This window comes from Girardinichthys multiradiatus, chromosome 5, assembly GCF_021462225.1.
Source record: "Girardinichthys multiradiatus isolate DD_20200921_A chromosome 5, DD_fGirMul_XY1, whole genome shotgun sequence".
Lineage (NCBI taxonomy): Eukaryota > Metazoa > Chordata > Actinopteri > Cyprinodontiformes > Goodeidae > Girardinichthys > Girardinichthys multiradiatus.
The window spans coordinates 20538319-20559996 of record NC_061798.1 but is presented as its reverse complement, the minus strand read 5'-3'; the positions used below and the strand labels follow the sequence as shown (position 1 = coordinate 20559996).

The 21678-nt window shown below is 38.0% G+C and overlaps 1 protein-coding gene and 1 long non-coding RNA gene across 20 annotated transcripts in view; one reads left to right on the top strand and one right to left on the bottom strand.

Annotated features, from left to right (window-relative positions):
- The window catches only part of rims1b (regulating synaptic membrane exocytosis 1b), a 107700-nt gene extending 91072 nt beyond the window's left edge, over nucleotides 1-16628 (top strand). For all 19 annotated transcript variants that reach the window (XM_047365035.1, XM_047365036.1, XM_047365053.1 and 16 more), the window contains 5 exons: nucleotides 2002-2146; nucleotides 2273-2385; nucleotides 4182-4283; nucleotides 11805-11944; nucleotides 12020-16628. In XM_047365035.1, the coding sequence (XP_047220991.1) occupies nucleotides 2002-2146; nucleotides 2273-2385; nucleotides 4182-4283; nucleotides 11805-11944; nucleotides 12020-12238 (719 nt within the window). In that variant the 3' untranslated portion in view covers nucleotides 12239-16628. The remainder of the gene's footprint in view (nucleotides 1-2001; nucleotides 2147-2272; nucleotides 2386-4181; nucleotides 4284-11804; nucleotides 11945-12019) is intronic.
- A 2757-nt stretch (nucleotides 16629-19385) lies between these two features.
- On the bottom strand, nucleotides 19386-21086 carry LOC124869113. Its single transcript, XR_007038489.1, has 2 exons — nucleotides 20466-21086; nucleotides 19386-19700 (listed from the first exon to the last, which is right to left on the bottom strand). It is a non-coding gene; the product is annotated as an uncharacterized LOC124869113 (long non-coding RNA).
- Nucleotides 21087-21678: the final 592 nt, after the last annotated feature.

Sequence of the window (21678 nt, the reverse complement as noted above, 5' to 3'; positions counted from 1 at the left end):
TGCCTCAGAGTTTAAATGTCCAGCATCCACTTTTTCCACTGGAGCATGTAAGATGAAAGCGAAACACTGCCTCTCCCTTCTTTGTTGCACACATAAAAACCTTTTAGAAAGCATTGGGCCTGGAGGGTCTCCTGCTCCCGCTGCTTCATCTCTGATTTGGAGATTGGAGAGAGGAGTCAGAGACGAGACAGAGATCCACATTGCATTGTAAAAAGATCTGTACTGGTCATGATGAGTGACAGCAACTTCAGGTAAGGCAGATTTTACTGGAATCATAAAGTTAAGTTGAATTATGCATTTGATGTGGATTATAGTGTGATTATTTTACACTGTTAAGCAATGATTAAAGGGTTAAGAGGCTGTTTTGGTTGCTGAAAGGCAAGTCTGAATGCGGACACTGAGCAGTCAAAAAAGTGAATCTGGATTATTTATCTGGGTTTTACCACCCTAAGGTTTTCTGTTTACAGCTGATTTGAGCAGAAATTAGGAATGACTTTAGTCACGCTTCATACACTGAAATCACAGAAGCTGAGCTTTATCTTCCAGCTAGCTTATGATATTTGGCTCTTTGTGACCATGACTAATGAAATATTTTCATATGTAGCTCATAGAGTCCCATAGAGTCTAGAGTCTAGACTCAAGACTACATAACATACCATGGAGTGTAGTTTATTTTACTAAAATGTTTCTCTTCGTATTAAATGTCTGTCTTCCCTTGTGTAAATAAAACCATAGCAACAATCACATAAATGCTTTTCTAAAAATAAAAATCTGACGTGTGTGGTGCTCTACGTACTCTGGGTCTAATATTTTGTAGAACCACCTTTTGCCTACAGCTGCAAGTCTTTACATCCTTCCACACAACATTCACCCACGGATAAATAGAGCAGAAGGCAATTTGGAGTAAATTGCTTTGTACAAGGAGGCATGTTGTGGAGGATGGGATCAAACTCACAACCTTTCAATTTCCAGACAACAAAGGCGGTGGTTTTAATCCAGTGGGAAGTATAGTCGTTGAACTTTGACTGGGCTATTCTAGTACTTCATATACTTCAATCTAAACCACTATATTGTTGCTCCAGCTGTTTAGGATTGTCCTGCTGGAAGATAAACCTCCACCTTAGTCTCAAGTCTTTTGCAGCCATTAACTTTTTTTTTTTAGGATTAGCTCCATCTATCTTCAAATCAACTCTGATCAGCTTCCCTGTCTCCACAGAACAAAAGCATTCCCACAACATAATTCTGCCGCCACCATGTTTTACCATGAGAATGGTGCATTAAGAGTGACGTGCAGTGTTAACTTTCCTCATATTTACTGTGTTCCCTACATGGCCTGTGGCAAACTGCAAACATACCTTCGTGTAGCTCTCTTCTTGCTACTCCTAATCTCAACTGTATTTTTATACTGAAAATAAATTGCACATAGGTGGAGTTTTTACCAATTAGGTGACCTCTGAAGCCAGTTGATTGCACTCGATTTCATTTTGGGATAGTAGTGTAGACTTCATATACTGTATATGCACACCACAGTTTTCAGATTTCAATTTCTAAAAGCAAAAATAAAACTGTGCCATTTTCCTATGACCGCACAATTATCTGCTGCTTTGAGTTGATCTTTCATATAAGGTCCAGATACATTGCAGTTTGAGGTTGTAACGTTGCAAAATATGAAAATGTTCAAGGGGTATATACAGGTCCTTCTCAAAATATTAAATATATAGTAATATTAAATAATGCATTAAATATTAGCATATTGTGATGAAGTTCATTATTTTCCATAATGTCATGATGAAAATTTAACATTCATTCAAAGATTTACCCACAAAACACACACTAAAATGTTGATGCAATAATTTGAATCAAAACTGCAGACTTGGATCATTTTGGAACAGTCTCTGCCTGACCTCAGGAGCTTGTGTTTATCTGTTGTATCGAACTCGAAGGCTGTGAACAGTTGGATTAAAACTACAGCTCCTGTCTCTTCTACCTTTTTTTATCCAGAGGGGAAGAATAAAAGGGAAAAGGGCATCCCCATCCAGAGGAGCACAGAGACTGGCATGGCCGTGGAGCTTTCCAGGAACATGAGCCGGCAGCCCAGCAGAGAGTCTAACAACGGCAGCATGAACAGCTGCAACTCTGAGGGAAAGTCAGTAAACCGTCAAACTCTTTCTGTGCTACAAATCACCTTCTGAGAAACAGAAAAGATTTACAGTGATTTAACTGAACTTCATGAGGAACAAATTGCTCCATTTTTTTGTGTTTTCTGTGTTAGTTTGATCTTTTCTGGGGTGAATCTGGGTGCCAGCAGCCAGTTCAGCGATTTCCTGGATGGACTGGGACCAGCACAGTTGGTCGGCAGGCAAACACTTGCTACTCCTGCCATAGGTACTAAATTGTCATACTGGTCTCTACTGCTTTCCTTTCATTCAGCTCATGATTTCTCTTATCTTATTTTTTGTTTCATCGCTGTATTTAGTGTTTTTTTCTTTCCCCATTGCTTTGACTTGTTTACCTGTTATCTACCTGTCTTTTCTTTCTTTTTTTACAACTCTTTTTATTTTGTATTTTTTACTGTCTTATCAATCCACTCTGCTTAATTATTCTATTCTTAAGTATCATCTTTCCTTATCCTCTCTGATGTCTTCTCATTTTGTCTCTTACTTCTCATCAGGTCATGTTTTGTCCTCTCTGCTCCTCTGACTGTTTGTCTGATCTTGCATCATTTCTTTTTCTTTCTGTTATCATCCTATTTCATATCTTTTTCTAACTATTTTCTCCTTTTCACATAAGGTCTGTTCTTATCTTTGTTCTTGTTTTACTTCATATTGCCTCTATATGTCTTTTGCTATCCTGTGAGCATTTTCTTGTCTGTTTAATGTTTCTCATCCTTTTTCTTTTAATCTTGGATTCAGATTCCTTAGTTAATTGAAAATATTTTAAATATTCATCCTATTTAAATAGCTTTTTTCAAAATCTATTTTTTATTTTTTTTTGCTTTTGTTAATTTGAATATATATGCATTCTATTCAGTGTAGTTTTATGTTTAGTTCTAATTTATTTATAAATCCTGTTTTTCACCAGATGTTTTCATACACTGTATAAAAAGACACAACCTTTTTCTAACCTTATGACATTAAATCAGTCTAAACTCTTGTTTAGGTCAATTGTGCTTTCTATTTCTGGCTTCTACATCTATTTGTTTAGAGATTTGTTTTTCAAATTTAAAGGTTTGCTCAAATTCTGGCCCATTCCTCTTGGCAGAACCTGTGTCACTTGGTTTGTAGACCGCCTGGCTCACACACCTTTTCATCTCTGCCCATAAATTTTCTATTGAACTGAGATCAGGGCTTTCTTATAGCCACTCCAGAACATTGACTTTATTGTCTTTAAACCACTTGGATCTAATTTGTGCTATGCCTGGTGTTATTGTTGCTTTTGGAAGACCCATTTCTACCCAAGCTTTAACTTCCTGGCCAACGTTCCTTCAATATTTCCACGAAATGTTCTTTTCTCATTACACCATCTATTATGTGAAGTACAAAAGTCCCCTCTGTAGCAAAAACATCCAAAACATGATACTTCCAAGTTGGGATGGTTCCCTGTAGATGTAACAATGATTACAACAGCTAAACACAAAAAAATTAATTTTATGAGCAAGATGCTCATGAAATTAAAATGGAAGTGTTTACCTTTTGTTTTTGGACTAATACTTGTATTTTCCAAGAAAACATATTCATCTCCTGGACACAGAACCCCTCTTCTTTATGTACCCAGGTATAAAACCAGACTTGTGAAGGTCCACCATTAAAAAAAAAACTTTATTCAGCAAAAAGAAGTAATATCCAGAAGCCTAACTGATGTCAGATTAGGAAGTCTAATTTAATGTCAAAGACTGAGATAACATATCTTGTTTCAACTGTAATTCAGCTACTACTACTCATTCCCGAATACAGCAGTGTTATGTAAACCAAGTTAGAAAAGGCACTAGTGAGAAAATTTGGTAATTAGGTAATGCTTTATCTGTTACCTTACACATAGGAAGTCAAATTTGCAAGAGGGTATTGAGCAAAATGATCTAAAATTAAGACTTGGACTCAAGTAGCAAGCATCTCGTCCCCACATAATTTTAAACACTTGTCGTTGTTCGTTTCTCACCAGTCTCTGTTCTTTCTTTTAACCAGGTGACATTCAGATTGGAATGATAGAGAAAAAAGGGCAGCTGGAGGTGGAGGTCATCAGAGCTCGAGGACTCGTACAAAAGCCAGGATCCAAATCTTTGCCCGGTAAGAACGTGGACCAGAAGGATAGCTTCTGTGTTTTTAGGTTTGTAGCGGTGCCTTGTACTTGCATTTTGCCCAACATCTTCTTATTTTTTAGACCTGGTCCAGTAACTCTCTTCATTTGACTTCTTTGGTTGAGTGATTGCACAACCATTCTCACTTTTTCCTTTCTTTAGCCAGTCTGTTTTTTATAGATATAAGCTGTGCTCATTTTACTTTTAATTTGCTGAATGAAAAACTGGTCTTGAATCTGTGCAAATAATTCACCTACTCATTGTGAAACACTGCTTTTGAAGAGACTGGCATTTTTTTCTACTCCTTCAATTCAATTCAATTCAGTTTTATTTATATAGCGCCAATTCACAACACATGTTGTCTCAAGGCACTTCACAACAGTCAGGTACATACATTTCAATTAATCCTAACCATTGAACAGTGCAGTCAGGGTTAGTTATTTATTCAAATTGGATAAAAAGTTTTTCTGTCTAAGGAAACCCAGCAGATTGCATCCAGTCAGTGACTTGCAGCATTCACTCCTCCCAGATGAGCATGTAGAGACAGTGGACAGTCACTGGCGTTGACTTTGCAGCAATCCCTCATACTGAGCAAGCATGTAGTGACAGTGGAGAGGAAAAACTCCCTTTTAACAGAAAGAAACCTCCAGCAGAACCAGGCTCAGTGTGAGCGGCCATCTGCCACGACCGAGAGAACAGAGCAGAGACACAAAGAAAACAAAGAAGCACTGATCCAGGAGTTAATGGATGTAGCTCCTTTAGTCGTTTCACCTAGAAAGAAAGAACAGATAAACTCTGAGCCAGTTTTCAAGGTTAGAGTCTGAAAGAGAGCACATAGAGTTAGTTACAGTAAAAGCTCAGTCAATTGCTATATCTAGGAGAGAGAAAGGGTTAAACACTAAAAGACAGGGCCATGTGGATCATCGATAGAGGGTGAGCATTAAGTTGTTGCCAGCAGAAGCTTGGACAATGCCCTCTCCAGAAAGGTGTCACAGGTAGACACAGAGTCAGGCCAGGTGTAGCTTCTAGGAAGAGAAAAGAGAGAACAAAGTTAAAAACTGAAATATTAGCAAATAATGCAAAATTGGAGAGTAGTGTGAGAATGTAGCAAGGAGGATGAAAGTGGTCATTATGTCCTCCAGCAGCCTAAGCATATAGCAGCATAACTACACAGATAGTTTCAGTTCAGATTATTTAATTAAACGGCGCTTATTTACAACAATGTCGTCTCAAGGCACCCCACAAAGGGTCCCACTGATGGTCATTGTTATACTAAAAACCACAAGGATCGGGATACCTCACTCTGTCAGAATGATTATAACCATTGGAAAAGAGAAGGGGTCATACAGGTAGCAGAAATGGAGGGTGTGTTTGGACTTCAACCATAACTGAGCCGGTTTAGACTAACCCTGACTCCCCCTTACTCCAACCAACAGGGAGGGAGGAAGGCTCCCTCCCTGATAACCTAAGCCACTCTAACTATAAGCTTTATCAAAAAGGAATGTTTTAAGCCTAGCCTTAAAAGTAGACAGGGTGTCTGCCTCACGGACTAAAACTGGGAGCTGGTTCCACAGGAGAGGAGCCTGATAACTAAAGGATCTGCCTCCCATTCTACTTCTAGAGACTCTAGGAACCACCAGTAAACCTGCAGTCTGAGAACGAAGTGCTCTGTTAGGAACGTATGGAACAATCAGATCTCTGATGTATGATGGAGCTAGATCATTAAGGGCTTTATATGTGAGGAGGAGAATTTTAAATTCTATTCTGGATTTAACAGGGAGCCAATGAAGGGAAGCTACAATAGGAGAAATATGATCTCTCTTTTTAATTTTCATCAGAACTCTTGCTGCAGCATTTTGAATCAGCTGGAGGCTTTTAACTGTATTTTGTGGATATCCTGATAGTAAAGAATTACAATAGTCCAGCCTTGAAGTAACAAATGCATGAACTAGTTTTTCAGCGTCACTCCTGGATAGGATATTTCTAATTTTGGCAATGTTCCGGAGGTGAAAGAAGGAAATCCTAGAAACCCGTTTAATATGGGATTTAAATGACATGTCCTGGTCAAAAATAACACCAAGGTTTTTTACTTTATTACCGGAGGTCAGTTTAATGTCATCCAGGTTAAGTGATTGACTAAGCAGTTTCTTTTTTAAAGACTCCGGTCCAAAGACGACAACTTCTGTCTTGTCTGAATTTAGAAGCAAAAAATTTAAAGTCATCCAAGTTTTTATATCTTCAAGACATGCTCGTAGTCTATCTAACTGGTTGGGTTCATCAGGATTTATGGATAAGTAAAGCTGAGTATCATCAGTGTAACAGTGAAAATGTATTCTATGCTGCCTGATAATTTTACCTACTGGATGCATATATATAGTAAAGAGAATTGGCCCAAGTACTGAACCCTGTGGTACTCCACAATTAACCCTGTAGTTTAAAGATGATTTATCATTTACATGAACAAACTGGAATCTGTCAGACAGATAAGATTTAAACCAGCCTAGCGCTTTTCCCCTGATCCCTACAGAATATTCCAGCCTTTCTAAGAAAATATTATGGTCGACTGTGTCAAATGCAGCACTGAGATCTAACAGAACCAGTACAGACACAAGTCCATTATCTGAGGCCATAAGAATGTCATTAGTGACTTTCAGCAGAGCTGTTTCAGTGCTATGATGAGCTCTGAAGCCTGACTGAAACTCTTCAAACAGGTCATTGTTGTGTAAATGCTCACACATTTAATTAGCAACTATTTTCTCAAGTATTTTAGATAAGAATGGAAGATTGGATATAGGCCTGTAATTTTTCAAGTCATCTCGATCAAGCGAAGGTTTCTTAAGTAAAGGTTTAATTACAGCTAACTTAAAAGCCTGTGGTACATATCCATTTACTAAAGATAGATTAATCATATCTAAAATCTTCTTTGTTAATTGTTTAAGCAAAGTCTGATTGGATGGGCAGCATCTATGTACATCAGTTTTTGGGTTTTGCCACAGATTCTAAGTTATATTTAGGTCTGGACTTTGACAGGGCCATTCTTACACATAGATATGCTCTGATCTTAACCACTCCATTTTAGCTCTGGTTATATATTAGGGTACTCCTTTGAGGCCTCTAACTCTGTTAAAGAAAAGCATTCACACAGCATGATGCCGCCGCCACCACCATGTTTGTTGGTTTTCCTCTTAGTTATTCATATAGGCCAAAAAGTTTAGGTTCTGTCTTTCACTTTCGTGACAAAATGTGAAAAAATAAATTTACTTTTTGCAAGACACTGTAGGTACGCATATCTTCTTTACTCTCCAGGTTAAGAGGCCGGTCTGAACCATGTTCTTGAATATTTACAGGCCTCCTAAGTCCAAAACGAACTTTTTCAGTGATTGTAATGAGCTTTTATCTGTGATATGTGTAGATTATGACTGTTTAATTATTGTGGGAGACTTCAACATTCACATAGACAATCTTGAAGACAGAAGAGCAATAGATCTATGTGACACTCTTAGAAATTTTCTGGGAAGAAAATGTCTCCATGGAGAAGTGCTCTACCAGTCAGAAGTGAAAAAAAGGAGTGTGGAAAAGCTGAACGCAAGTGGCGAAAGACTGGACTCCAGGTTCACTATATCATCTATAAAGAGAGGCTATACAGATATAACCTACAACTGAAAAATGCAAGTGAATCTTTTCTGAGATCATCAGCAAAAACATTAACAATGCTCGTGCATTATTTGCCACGTTCGACAGGTTAACAAACCCTACTGTAACTGTAGCATCTGAACTCCAGTCTACCAGGGCCTGCAATGTATTTGCTAACTTCTTCACTGAAAAAACCCAAAAGATTAGAGGGGCAGTCAGCACATCCACATCAACTCCAGTACCAAAGTTGTCTCCAACTAGAACTGATTTTGACAAAATGTCCCAATTTCACCAAATAAACTACAAAAACTTAGAAGAAATCGTACAGCAACTAAGCTCTTCTTCCTGCTGTCTCGATGTTTTACCCACAGCTTTCCTTAAGAAAGCTTTGCCCGTAATAACATCTGATTTAACACAAATAATAAACACATCCCTTTTGTCAGGTGTTTTCCCCCAGGCCCTGAAAAAAGCAATTATCAAACCTACATTGAAAAAGAGCAACTTGGACAAGCTGCTACTACAGAACTACAGGCCTATCCCAAACCTCCCCTTCATCAGTAAGATTATTGAAAAAGCTGTGTTTCAACAGTTAAACAACTTCCTAACAACAACCAGCCGCTTTGATGTCTTCCAGTCAGGCTACCGTGCTCACCACAGTACAGAAACTGCTCTTGTCAAGGTGTTCAATGACATCTGTATAAATGCAGACTGTGGAAGAGCCACAGTGCTGGTATTATTGGACCTTAGTGCAGCATTCGACACTGTTGATCACTCCATTTTATTAGAGCTCCTGGAAAACTGGGTTGGCCTTTCTGGTACAGCACTCAATTGGTTTAAATCCTACTTGAAGGACATGGACTTTCTTGTGTCAGTAAGTAACTTTACATCAGAGAACACAAAAATCACATGTGGCATTCCCCAAGGGTCCATCTTAGGGCCCCTTTTATTCACTATCTACATGCTCCACCTAACTCACATTTTAATAAACAACAACGAAAGTTATCATAACTATGCAGACGACACACAGCTATATGTTACGAAGTCACCTGGTGACTATGAACCCATTCAAGCGCTGGGTAAATGCTTAGAAGAAATCAATGCATGGATGTGCCAAAATTTTCTTCAGCTGAATCAAAACAAAACTGAAATAATAATCTTTGGACAAAAGGACAAAAGTTAGCACACAGCTTCAGTTAATACAGCTAGAAATCACCAATCATGCTCGAAATCTGGGTGTAGTGATGGACTCAGACCTGAACCTCCAGAGGCACATAAAGACAGTAACAAGGTCAGCCTTCTATCACCTAAAGAACATCTCCAGGATTGAAGGACTAATGTCTCAGCAGGATCTTGAAAAACTAATTCATGTGTTCATCTTTAGTAGAATTGATTACTGCAATGGTGTCTTCACAGATCTCTCTAAAGTGTCGATCAGACAGCTGCAGTTGATCCAGAACGCTGCTGCCCGCGTCCTCACTAGAACTAAGAAAGTGGAGCACATCACCCCGATTCTAAAGTCCTTACACTGGCTCCCTATAGCTCAGAGAATAGACTTTAAAATACTTCTGTTAGTCTATAAATCACCGAAAGGCTTAGCACCAAAATACATTACAGACTTGTCAGTGTATCAACCACCCAGACCTCTCAAGTCTTCTGGGTCAAATCTACTCTCAAATCTACTCTGCATACCCAGAACCAGAACCAAACATGGAGAAGCAGCTTTTAGTTCTTATGCTCCACTAATCTGGAATAAACTCCCAGAAAACCGTAAAAGTGCTGAAACCCTAAGTTGCTTTAAATCAAGATTAAAAACTTATTTGTTTAGAGTGGCCTTTGAATGTGCTTAGTTAAGTGTTCAGTCCAACTTTCCTTTTGTTTTCTTATCCATCATTCTATTTACTTAATTTTTTTAATTACCTCTGTTGTTTGATTTTCTGTATCGTCATGTTTTTCCATATGTACAGCGCCTTGAGTGCCTTGTTGCTGAAAAGCACTATATAAATAAACTTGCCTTGCCTTACTTCTCTCTCTTGCTTTGTCTATAACATAAAAAGCATTAATCGGGGAACAGAGATTGAACTGTTAGCAGTTAGCATGAGGCCATACTATGTGTCCTGGGAGTTTTCTCATGTAATAGCAGTGCTCATCCCTGCTCTGTTAATGAGGACACAGGCTCTGATGCTCTGCTCACGGTCATCAGCAGGCTGCAGACACTGCACCCACATGCTCTGTTCCTCATCTCTGGAGACTTCAAACACGCATCTCCCTCATCAGCTCTGTCCACATACACCGAATATGTCACCTGCCCAACCAGAGACAATAAAAATACTGAACTTGTTTTATGCCAACACCAAGGAGACTCCACTTGGGAGAGCTGACCACAACATTGTCCATCTCCAGACTTTGTACAAACCTGTTATACACAGACAGAATTGTGGTGCCACGTGTGGTGAAGAGGTGGACTGTGGAGAGCGGGGAAGTTCTCAGGGACTGCTTTAACACCACTGCATGGACAGAGCCTGACAGCACTGTGAGAATCATGTTTTTTGATTTCTCTAGTGCTTTTAACACCATCAGACCAGTGCTTCTGAAGGACAAACTGGAGAGGAGTGGACCATCAGCTGTCAGAATGGATCCTGGACTACCTCACGAACCAGTCAGTTTGTAGGAGCCTGCAACTGTGTATCTGACCTGCTGAACTGTAGTGTGGGTGCCTCTTATGGGACTGTCCTAGCCAGTGGCTAGGGTGGGGCCAATGCTTTTTCATGGAGGCACAGAAAAAAAGAATATTACAAAAAACAGGGCAATATGTCATCATTTACTATATTAAGTGATACACAGCCCCACTTGGGGCTCTGGAACTGCAGGTTGCAGACCCCTGATCTAGCTGATGAAAACTGTGGTCCTGTGAAGCTAAATGTGCAACACCATAATTTTTGATTTATTGGTTGATTCAAGGTAAATAATTAAATTGGTCCAAGGTTCCAATCAGGGTTTCAGTGCCAGCACATATCATAAGAAACTGATTTTGTTTAATTTCTTCAGCACCTGGGCCATTAGGGGCCAGGAGCAGTTCTAAAGGGACACTTGCCTCTGTTAACCCCTGTCTAGAACCGCCAATGGTCCTAGCCCCCTTCCTCTTCACCCTCAACACAGCAGACTTCAGACACCACACTGGCAGCAGTGTTCTGCAGAAGTTCTCTGATGACTCTATGATTGTCGGCTTAATTACTAATGACGTTAATGCAGAATACAGAGGACTTACGCAGAACTTTGTGTACTGGTGTCAGCTAAACCACCTCCTGATCAAAGCAGGGAAAACCAAGGAGATGGTGGCGGACTTTTGCAAACTGCGGGCCGCTGTCTCCACATTGGTGAACATTGATGGAATAGACATTGAGAGAGTGGACTCTTATAAGTACCAGCGCTATTCTGGACTGTCCTCTGGACTCAGTGCAGGAGTTGGGTGACAGAAGGGACCTGGTCAAACTTACATCCATGCTGTACCATGAGTCACAACCCCTGTAGGACAACCTGTCAGTTCTGGAGGGCAGTTTCAGTGACAAATTGCTGTATTGTTTATACAGTCGTGTATTATTCCGGAGTAGGTTTTTAATTCTTGTTTTAAAATTATGATCATTTTATTTAAACCTTTTCATCACTGCTATTACTCTGCTGCTGTTGTAACAATGCATATTCCCCACTGTGAGACAAATAAAGGTTTCTGATCTGATATGCTCTGCACAGAGATTAATTTTTTTCATTTTAATTTTTGTTACAATTTGACCAAAACCAGGTCTTTGAAAGAATCTGGATCAGCTTGTCTTTAACTGAAATACCTATTTATTGTTTTTTTTTTTTTTTTTTTTTTCTATAGCTCCATATGTCAAAGTCTACCTACTGAATAATGGAGCATATGTAGCCAAAAAGAAAACCAAGATTGCACGGAAAACACTTGACCCACTGTACCAGCAAGCACTGCTGTTTGAGGAGAGCCCGCATGGGAAAGTCTTACAGGTGAGTGACACAATTTTTTTTCTCCTCATCACACAGGATAGAGCTGCGTGGCCTAAATTACATCTTCTCTCTCAGGTAATTGTCTGGGGAGACTATGGCCGAATGGACCATAAAAGTTTCATGGGAGTTGCACAGATACTGCTGGATGAGCTAGACTTATCAAACACAGTCATTGGTTGGTACAAGCTGTTCCCCCCATCCTCCTTGGTTGATCCGACGCTGGCATCCCTTACACGGAGAGCTTCCCAATCCTCTCTTGACAGCTCCCCGGGACCGCCTGGGGTTCGATCCTAGTGGACCAACAACTCTACACCAACACTCGAGGGAAAGAAAAAAAAAACTTGAAAAATGACATGAAAGAGAGAGGCACATACAAGAAAAGGCAGAAACAACAACAATTAGAAATGGTTACAACAAGAAAGCTTTGTTGAAATCTGACAATCACTCCTGCCGCAGTTATTTCTATCTGTTGTAGGGAGCGTCATTTTTCGGTGTTTTGTTTCCATTCAAAGAAAGTCTCATAGTTTATCTCTTGCTCTCCAGTCAGAATATGACTGCTATGAGTGTCAATAAATAAAAAAGAAACAGGGTGGTTTTTAACTGAATCAACCTAGCAAAGAAATGTATGTAAGCATTGGAATGTATGGCCTCAAGAAGGAGGTTAAATCCCTTCGCTCACTGCAGGGGGCACACTCCTTTGTGCAGTGGCCTCCTCCAGAAGCCCATCAGACTGCCGGTATTCCTGGCCCCCAGTTAGGGTGCCGCCCTATTCCCCCCCCCCCACCCCACCCGATGGGTGTTCAGTCTGGGAGCACAGGGCCTCCTTCTGGTGCCTCAATCACTGGTCCCTCTCTTTGTCAAAATATTCTCTTTTCAACATGTTTACCATGACTACTCTGAGGCCATCGCCTTTTAGGAGTGCATTCTGTGGCGTTCATTTCTTTCGTTTTGTTACTACAGGCACAAAATGTTTTTACAGTGTGCAAAATGCTCATGGTATGTGGTCTGTCTGAAGTGTGCATGATAAATAAAGAGATTAAGAGATTAAAAGAAAAGAGTTTAAAAGAAAAAGAATTTAGTCTGCAACTCTTCTGCAGGGAGATAGGAAATACTAACTGATGGTCCGCCATTTTGACTCTGTTCTATCACTGAAAACAGCTGAAAATATCTTGGGTGGACCAATGGAGATCTTGCTGCATACAATGAGCCTCATTTATCAAATATTGGGGAAGATTGGGGCACAGAAATTATGGCAGGAGAAGTACACTGTGTGATTTATGAAACTTTAAGTATACCTGACAATCCCCTCAGATGCTGATAATTCTGGTTGTCGGAGAGCATCATTATTTACATACCGCACTCAGGTTTATCTAAGATTTCAGTGGTCCTACCCACAGACTGTGATATAAATAAAATGGAAAGTGTGAAATTCTTTTTGATTTTAAAGTTACATCCTTTCCTAACAGAAGATTGCAGATAGCTAAAAGACACAAAAAACATAAATATTGTTCCCTATTGAAATAAATTTCTGCAAATGTTGTTAAGCATTGTTATTTTAGTGTTATTCTCCGCAAATGTAAGTATTTAACAATCACCTATTAGATGTGCTGAATGTGGTCCAATCTTTGGCTAATGGCCCTTTGACCCATCACACTGCAGAGCATCACACTGAACATGACTGTCCAGCACAATATTTAACAGAACTGCACAGGCTAAAATTATTTCACACACATTTATTGCAGAGTTCCTCCAGCTGATCCAAACCAGACCAGTCTCCCCTTCGGAACCCCTCATGTAGTACTCGACAGTAGCCCATGTCGTTGGTCTCCAGCAGAAAGGTCCCAGTGTCCAAAACCCTCAATGTGTAAACCATTTGCACTGTTATGGCTTTTCTCCTTTACATGCGGACCTAGACTATATTTGGGCTACTTCAATGCCACAGTTTATGTAGCTACAATAAACATATCACCAAAAATCTTGTGATGGCAAACATCATTTTGCACTATTATGATCTAAAAAAACCCTGAGAAACAAGTTTGTGCCACTTGGCAAAGGATTTGAGAATATCCTACTCTTGCCTGCAGATTAATAAATCTTGAAAAAGTGTGTGGAAAAAACTATATACCAACTGAACTACTAAGGGAACATCTGATAAATTGGGGCCAAAAGGCCCCCATTTAATGCATGCCTAAAGCAAATTATCATAGAATTAATTTGAGTATCGTATTGACTGACAGATTTATCCACCAGGGGGAAAAAAAAGAACAAACATGAAAGCAAAACCTGTAAAATTTGCAGAATTGCTGAATCCTGGATTAGCCCCCAATCTTTCATTATATACATTTTGTGTTTTAGATTTATTTATTTTAGATTTTTTTACGTTAAAGGCAAATGAATAAATTTACTTAATTGAAGTCTTGACTGTTTACAACTTTACTCAGCAATAAAGAAGAATCAACGAACGCGCAAGACATCAAAAACTCTACTTTTTGAATTTATTATTCCCTGACAAATCCCTTATTTTTTAGTATTTCACTTTCACTCATTTAATTTATTGTTTATTTTAGTTTCATTTTCTGAGTAAATCTTTTTTTTCAAGATATTAAATGCACATTCACCAACTGAATTAAATTGAGAATCCTGGATATTTACAAGTTTACTCACAAGTTAAGAAGAAACAACAAACAACCAATGGAAGCGTAAATTGTTAATTTTATACAATCGATAAATTGTAGATGAGCCCCCAATTTTTCATAAAATAATTTGTAGTTTTATAGTTTAGTATTTGTTTTAGATTAATATCACACATTGAAATCAGTTTTTCCAGATGTACTTTTCTGAAGAGTCTAGGTGTGTACAAACAACCATTAAAGCGAAACAGGAGACCCCACAGAACTAATAAATTCTAAACCAGACACCAGTTTTTAAACAATTGAGACAATTGTTTGTTTACCAGCTATTTTAGCTCATTTTTAGGAGAGGAAATGCAGAATCGAAGAGGAGATTCCTGCAAAATCTGGCTTTTATGCCCTAAACCATCTCCAGTCTTTGAGATGCAGCAAACTTCCTAATGATCCTCCAAGACTGTTGCCAAGGAAATGAGCCTAGAAAGGAGGCAAATTGATGGACCAAAACAGTGACATGTCTTAGATTTTAACACCTAATAATGAAATCAATGTTGTTCAACCACGGCTTGACATGCAGGCCACTTGTCTTTGTTTAATTGTGTTGTAGGCCTCCTTGGGGGTTGACAAATAAAACAAATTTGTGTCACTTTAAAATGTCACAAGGGTATAGTATCTCTGTTAAATAAATAAATATAAATAAATAAATACTATTGTTCACCTATGCCAGAGCTGGATTGGACCATGTAATTTTTCACATTTCTGAGGGAGTGCCTTCCCTCACCTCAGCACGTTAAAGGTTTTTATCCAAACCTTAGTTTATCTTGTTTTTTAATAAAAGCACAAGAGCTTGATTTTTTACTAGAAAAAGTTTAACTTTTCCAAAAAAAAAACCAAAAAAACATGTAGGTATTAAAAAGAAAAATAAAGCAACAATCCTGTTGGTTCTGTTCATTTCTTTGTCTCGATATAACAGACAAGCAGAAAGGAAGAATAGATCACAGTTTCTTCGTGCATCTCCGTTAAAAAAAAAAATCTGGACACCAACACCCATCCACCATTCTGTCTGCAGACACCTCACGCAGCCATGTAGGGATGGGCTGGCATGACTTGGGGACCCGTTTCAAGCAGCATGCACATTTATTTTTTGTTACACCGATACAGAAAAAAAAAAAAGACACTGAACTAGATGCGTGTTAGTTCCAAGTACTGTAGGGCCGCTTGTATGTTGCATGCAGTTGTACAGTTTGCTTGTACTTGAATATTAAAGACCAAGAAGCCATTCCCATATTGCAAAAGACATTTGAACTCAGCTGGAGTCTGTTCCACATCCCTCTGTCTGGTGCTGAATGTCTCTCAAACTGAACCCCGAGATAATGCTGATGTCTTTCCCCGACCCTCTAGAATATGTGTACTGTACTGTACAGTCGTATGAGCAAAGCTCACACCCCCTCTTACTATTATTATTTCACTTCACAGTATACCTCAGAGGGGCTGTGGTGATGTATGAATAAATATGTACAAATCACATCCAACTATATGGAAATAATTATGTTTTAACAAAATTTCAGATATGCCGACACATGAGCTCTTAAGTTATACCGAAGATAAACCAATGTGCAGAGAATCATATTATTCAACAGTCTACTACTGATTATTGCAAAAGTGGCAAAGTCATTTATGAAGTAATAACACTATGTACAATTAGGGACCATGCATTGGGACGCATCAAGGTGATGGGTCACAGGGTGTACCACAGTCTGAGCACTGAAAAGGGCCAATTTCAGTCCCACTTCCTGGGAATTTTCTTTGCATTATTTGGTGAAGCCCCCTGCCTCCCTTTTCTTTTTGTCAGTATTAACATGAGAAAAAAATGCTAATTGTTTACAGTCTTCTGTGTTCCACTGAAGCAAAGAGAAAATTAGAGAAAAGTAAAGCATTCACTGCAACATTTCTTGTTTGTAACAGATGTGGCTCAAATGATGTGTATGTTTTATACATAAAAAAAAGTTCATTTTTATTATTTACAAATAATAAAAAAAAGAATGTGTGGAAAAAAATTTGAATTGTTGCTTGAGTTTTTGTAAAGTGTAATTGTTTTGTCACCAAGGCTGGGGTTAACGTCATTTTAAAATTAGATCTGTTTAATCAACATTGTGGTCTTTGTCACCCCAAATGTTTTTCAGTTGATCAAAGTTTCATTTGATAATTTATGACTACATGTTTCCCTATGATATAAATATGACATGACCCAAAAGCTCATTTGTCTTTTCTCCACTTTTTGAACTGGGAAATAACATAACACATGCCGTTTAAGAACGGCAGATATGTGTTAATTGTGATAAATTTGAAAATGGCAACAAGAAAATATGTTCTGACCAAATTTTGGCTATACCACTGTAAGTCAACAACTCTTTTAAGCTGTTTTTTTAACTGAGGATTTTTTTAGCCTGAAGTTTGAGAGGGTGTCTGCTTCATGAACACAAACATATGAGAGGCGCTGTGAGATGGTTGACCAACAGTACAGGACAGCCATTGTGGTAAAAGTGAGCCTCTAAGCAAAGTCTGAACTGTGTGCTTAAATGCAGTCTGAACAGGAAGTGGAACCTCAACACCACGTCTCCATCTTATTTTACCACTGACTTGTGAATTACATCATCAGCAGTAATTTGGCTCTAGAACAGTGGGAGGAAGTGGCAACGTGACATCTATATATATATATAGTCGGTGTATATATATATATATATATTCAGTATATATGTATAACAGCCAAGGCCCCATGTGAGCTACTGAAACAAAGCAGTACACACGTTCTTATGAATTGTATTAATTTTAGCATTTGCCATTGTTTTCTCATTTTGACTCACCATTCTGTCACTGAGAGGCTTTATTTTTCACTGGCATAGCACACTGTAACTATTTAACATTTAATGCACTGTGTTGTTAGTTTTCTTCTCTGGGAAACAGATATTTGAAAGATCTCCACTAGGCTTTAAAAAGGGAGAAAATTCTTGCAGTATTTTTTTAGCCTTTTTAGTTCAGTGAGTTCATCTTTGTACCAAACCAAATTAAATCAATCTTCAGTGATCATTTGATTATTATAGTAATTTTCTGTGCAGACAATTGCTTTTATTTTTTATTTTTTAAATAATGTTACCATACTGTTATTAGCAAATTAACTAAATAGCAATGGTTAAATGTGAGTAATTTACAAAGCCTCTAACTGTTTTGGATTATTTAAATAATGACTAATCCCGTTACTGATGGTTGGCGTCTTTCTTTTACATGCTGGATATCCAGCATCAGTTATAGCTATCAAACTGGCTATTGAGAGATCACGCTAACAACTCTAAGGAATAGCATCACCACTTCCAAGACGTCCCCCTCTGCAAAGCGACTGGTAGCTACTTGGCAAGTTAATGCAAACTGGGTCCTAAATCACATGCTTCAGGTTAGTCTCTGATAGGAGACTGAATTGTCATCTGCATTCATCTGCCGTAACCCTGGTGCACTCTATGGCCACTGCACTTTCATGGACCACCATCTGCTTCTTTGCAGGAAGTTAAGCTTGGTATCAGTGTTTCTGGTGTTCAGGCTTGAAGGCATATTCAATTTTGTATTTGGGGAATTCTGGAAAGCATATTTCAACTTAATTATCTGTAAATATGTACTAAAATAACTGCTTGCTGAGATTCTCATTTTGATTTTCCACTGAACCATTATATAACAATCTTCTACATAAGTTTAAAGAAGTGGTAGTAACATAATACAGCTCATACTTCCCTAGAACTTCGATGTTGCTTTGGAGAATTTCTCTGGAACGTACCAGATACTTTCTTGAAACATAACAGGTTAATTTAACTTATCAGCTTGTAAGTTCAATGAGTACCTGGAAGGTTTCAGAAAAATATTCTGAATGGTCCATTGACATTACTTAAAGTACCTTAAGTTCCAAGAATGCATCTGGTAAGTCCCATTATTTCCGTGAAAATACATGATAAGTTGTTTGAAAGTGCATTAAAAGTTCCTAGTAAGTTCCTTTAACGTGCCTAAGCACATGGCATTTTTCTGAAAGTACCTTGTAAGGTCAGAGAAAGTATTTGCTAAATTCTGTTTAGTTCTGGCAGAGTTTAAACTAATACAGGTATTTATATTGTCTAGTTTCTTACCTTGAAAATGGGTTTCATGTCAAAAGTTGGATGTTTGGAAAATTACTGCAACTTTCTTTTTTTATCATTTTTATTTAAAATAACATTAATAAAAAATCTTACTACGGGATAATACTGCCACCATGATAATTATCCCAAAGAGATGAGAGATGTTGAGTTTAGTGTCGTGTTCCACATTATTTTTTCATAGTCTTTAAAGTTCAGTTTTTGTTTTGTTTTGACCAAAGTATATTGCTACAAATATTCTGGGAATCTCCCAAATACTCAAATGTTTTTTCTGAACTTTGGACATTCTCTACAAACACTGATGAGTATCTCTGAAGTTCTTTTAAGATCAATTTTGAGTGTTTTTTTACCTCACAGATTGTTGCCCTCTAAACTTAAGAGTTTTGGTTATGTGCACTTTCTTCATGTTTATTAGCCAATTAATGATTTTAACATTTTATAATCCAACGTTTTTTTCATATGACTTTGCACATTTCTATTCAAACTCTTTTTTAATTTCTTCTAAATGATTGAATTTAAATAAGATCAGATTTAACAAATATGAAACAATAATAAAACTATTCTATTAACTATTTTATTAATTATGAACACATCATACACAATGCTAAACCAGACACAAAACAAGAAAAAAAGAAAAAGCAGTGTTTGTTAAAAGAAGCTCATTATAGCTCTGTACCACAACAATATACTTTTATTTCATGCTGTTGTACTTCCAGAGAGGAAGTCAGAGCCACATGGCCTCATGTGTGACCTCACATAATACAGTGCAGCAGAGAGCTTGAGAGATTTATGTTCTTCTTGTTAAGTAAGCAGAGGGCCCCTTGAAACATCTGCAGGCAATCTTAACTAATCCTCCCAGCACCCTTGCCATGCCAGCCGGGGCCCCAGGCCATCTCTGTTCCCTTCGTTACGGCAACAAGGGTCACGGCCCTCTGGTTCAAAACATGGATATGGGACCTAGTGGAAAAGCAAAGTTGATCACATGTCATGTAAGACACCACAATAAAATTTCCATCTCGCTCTATGGAAAAAGATTAATCCAATCAGGTCAAGAATACCACATCAGTGGAAAGAGAAGTCGTGGAAAGAAGTGCAATATACATATCACAAATTAGCTTTTATTAAAATCCATTAAGATGTTCTTCCCAAAGAAACTAAACGAAGCAAATGAAAACTTAGAGCTCCTAATCTGCAAAACTTCTGCTCACTCTGGGAAACGCTGAACTTCTCTGATGTTTTCCACTCAGATGTAAAACCTCATGATCCTGGAAATTGTTTTTGAAAAGATGACATGCCGTCTGCTTAGTTTTAAGGTTCTGAGTTTATCATTGATTTCCCACACCATACAAAGAGAACACTGGCTTGCACTCTCACATACTAGTTAAAAGAGATGAAGTTAAGAAGTTCAACGAAAAGCATCTGTTGTTGCGTTTCAGGCCTCCAACCCAATCTAAAAAGAGGCTCCTGCACATAGGATAGAGTCCATGATGACATTTCTGGTTAGGTTTTTTTTTTTGTTTTAAAAAAACCATCACGTGTGTTTCCCTTAAATTGAAGGAACATTCAAACCTTCTAAGGACATAAAACAATATGGTTAGAAAACATGATTGTTCTACAAAATAAAAATAGCAAATATAAATGTTTACTGACTGTCAGATATAGCATAGGACATACATTAATAACAGTGGAGATATCCTATTTGCACATTCAACAGATACATACCAACAAGAAGTACCACAACACTCCGTGCTGTCCTCTTTTTTTCTTTGCTCTTTCCTACTCATCCAAGATATTTTTCCCATCATACTATAATCTCCAGTCTGGTGCACAGTTGAGACTCTCTAATGTTCCTTTCAGTGCTTTTCCTGGTTTCTCTCTGGCTTTGATGAATGGGAAGGTTTGCGTGCTGGGCTGCTGTTTCTGCTGGTAATGGCTCTCCAGATGGCCTTTGAAAAAGCCCCAAGCAGCAGGTCATGACGTCAGCAGAGTCAGCCTTTCCCTACGAGCCTTTGGGCAGCTGCTCAGATGTGCTCCACCATAGCTGTCCTGAGGGAAACAAAGCATCCTTGCAGAGCTGAACAAAGTGGAAAGGACATTGTCAAAGAGCTGGAGTAAGAACAGGAAGCCAGATTGCGTCTTGGTTACAGCCAGTAAACAAAATATGTAATTTGAATTTGCTTTTAATTTTTGAGTGATTCATAGGTCAAAGTTAGGCGTCTTAAAAAGTAGCACATGACAAATGGCACACAGGCTGGTCTGAAGGTCAATTAACAGAGACAGCAACGTCCAAAGAAAACCTCCATAAACCTTAAGAATGAGAAGAAAACCATTACTTCAGATACATTTTGTAAACTGCACTTTATTGTAATATTAATATTTATATGGGGCTTCTTTAAAGATCCCTATATAGTTATATTCAAAAAAATAGAATATGTTTTCCAATGAGCCTTGTTTGTCACATTAAAAGTACCTTTTGAAAATAACCATTAAGAAGGAATTAAACTTACTTATGGATTAGAATACTTTTCAATAAGCCCACATTTCTTTTTTTTAATGTTTTTTATTGGTGTGATGTGATATTGTAATCTTAAATGTTGTGTTTTCATTAGCTGTAATCAGAAAAATCCTCATTGAAATCATTAGTCTGTTTGCAATTAATCTTTAAAATGTGTTTCACTTAGTGAATTGAGTTTCTAAAATGAATGAACTTTTCAATGATATTAAAATTCATGGAATGGGACTACATCATATCATATATGGAGGAGATGCCTAATAAATTAAGTAAAAAACTTTAGTGTTATTTTTGACCAGGACATGTCATTTAAATCCTATATTAAACAGGTTTCTAGGATTTCCTTCTTTCACCTCCGGAACATTGCCAAAATTAGAAATATCCTGTCCAGGAGTGATGCTGAAAAACTAGTCCATGTATTTC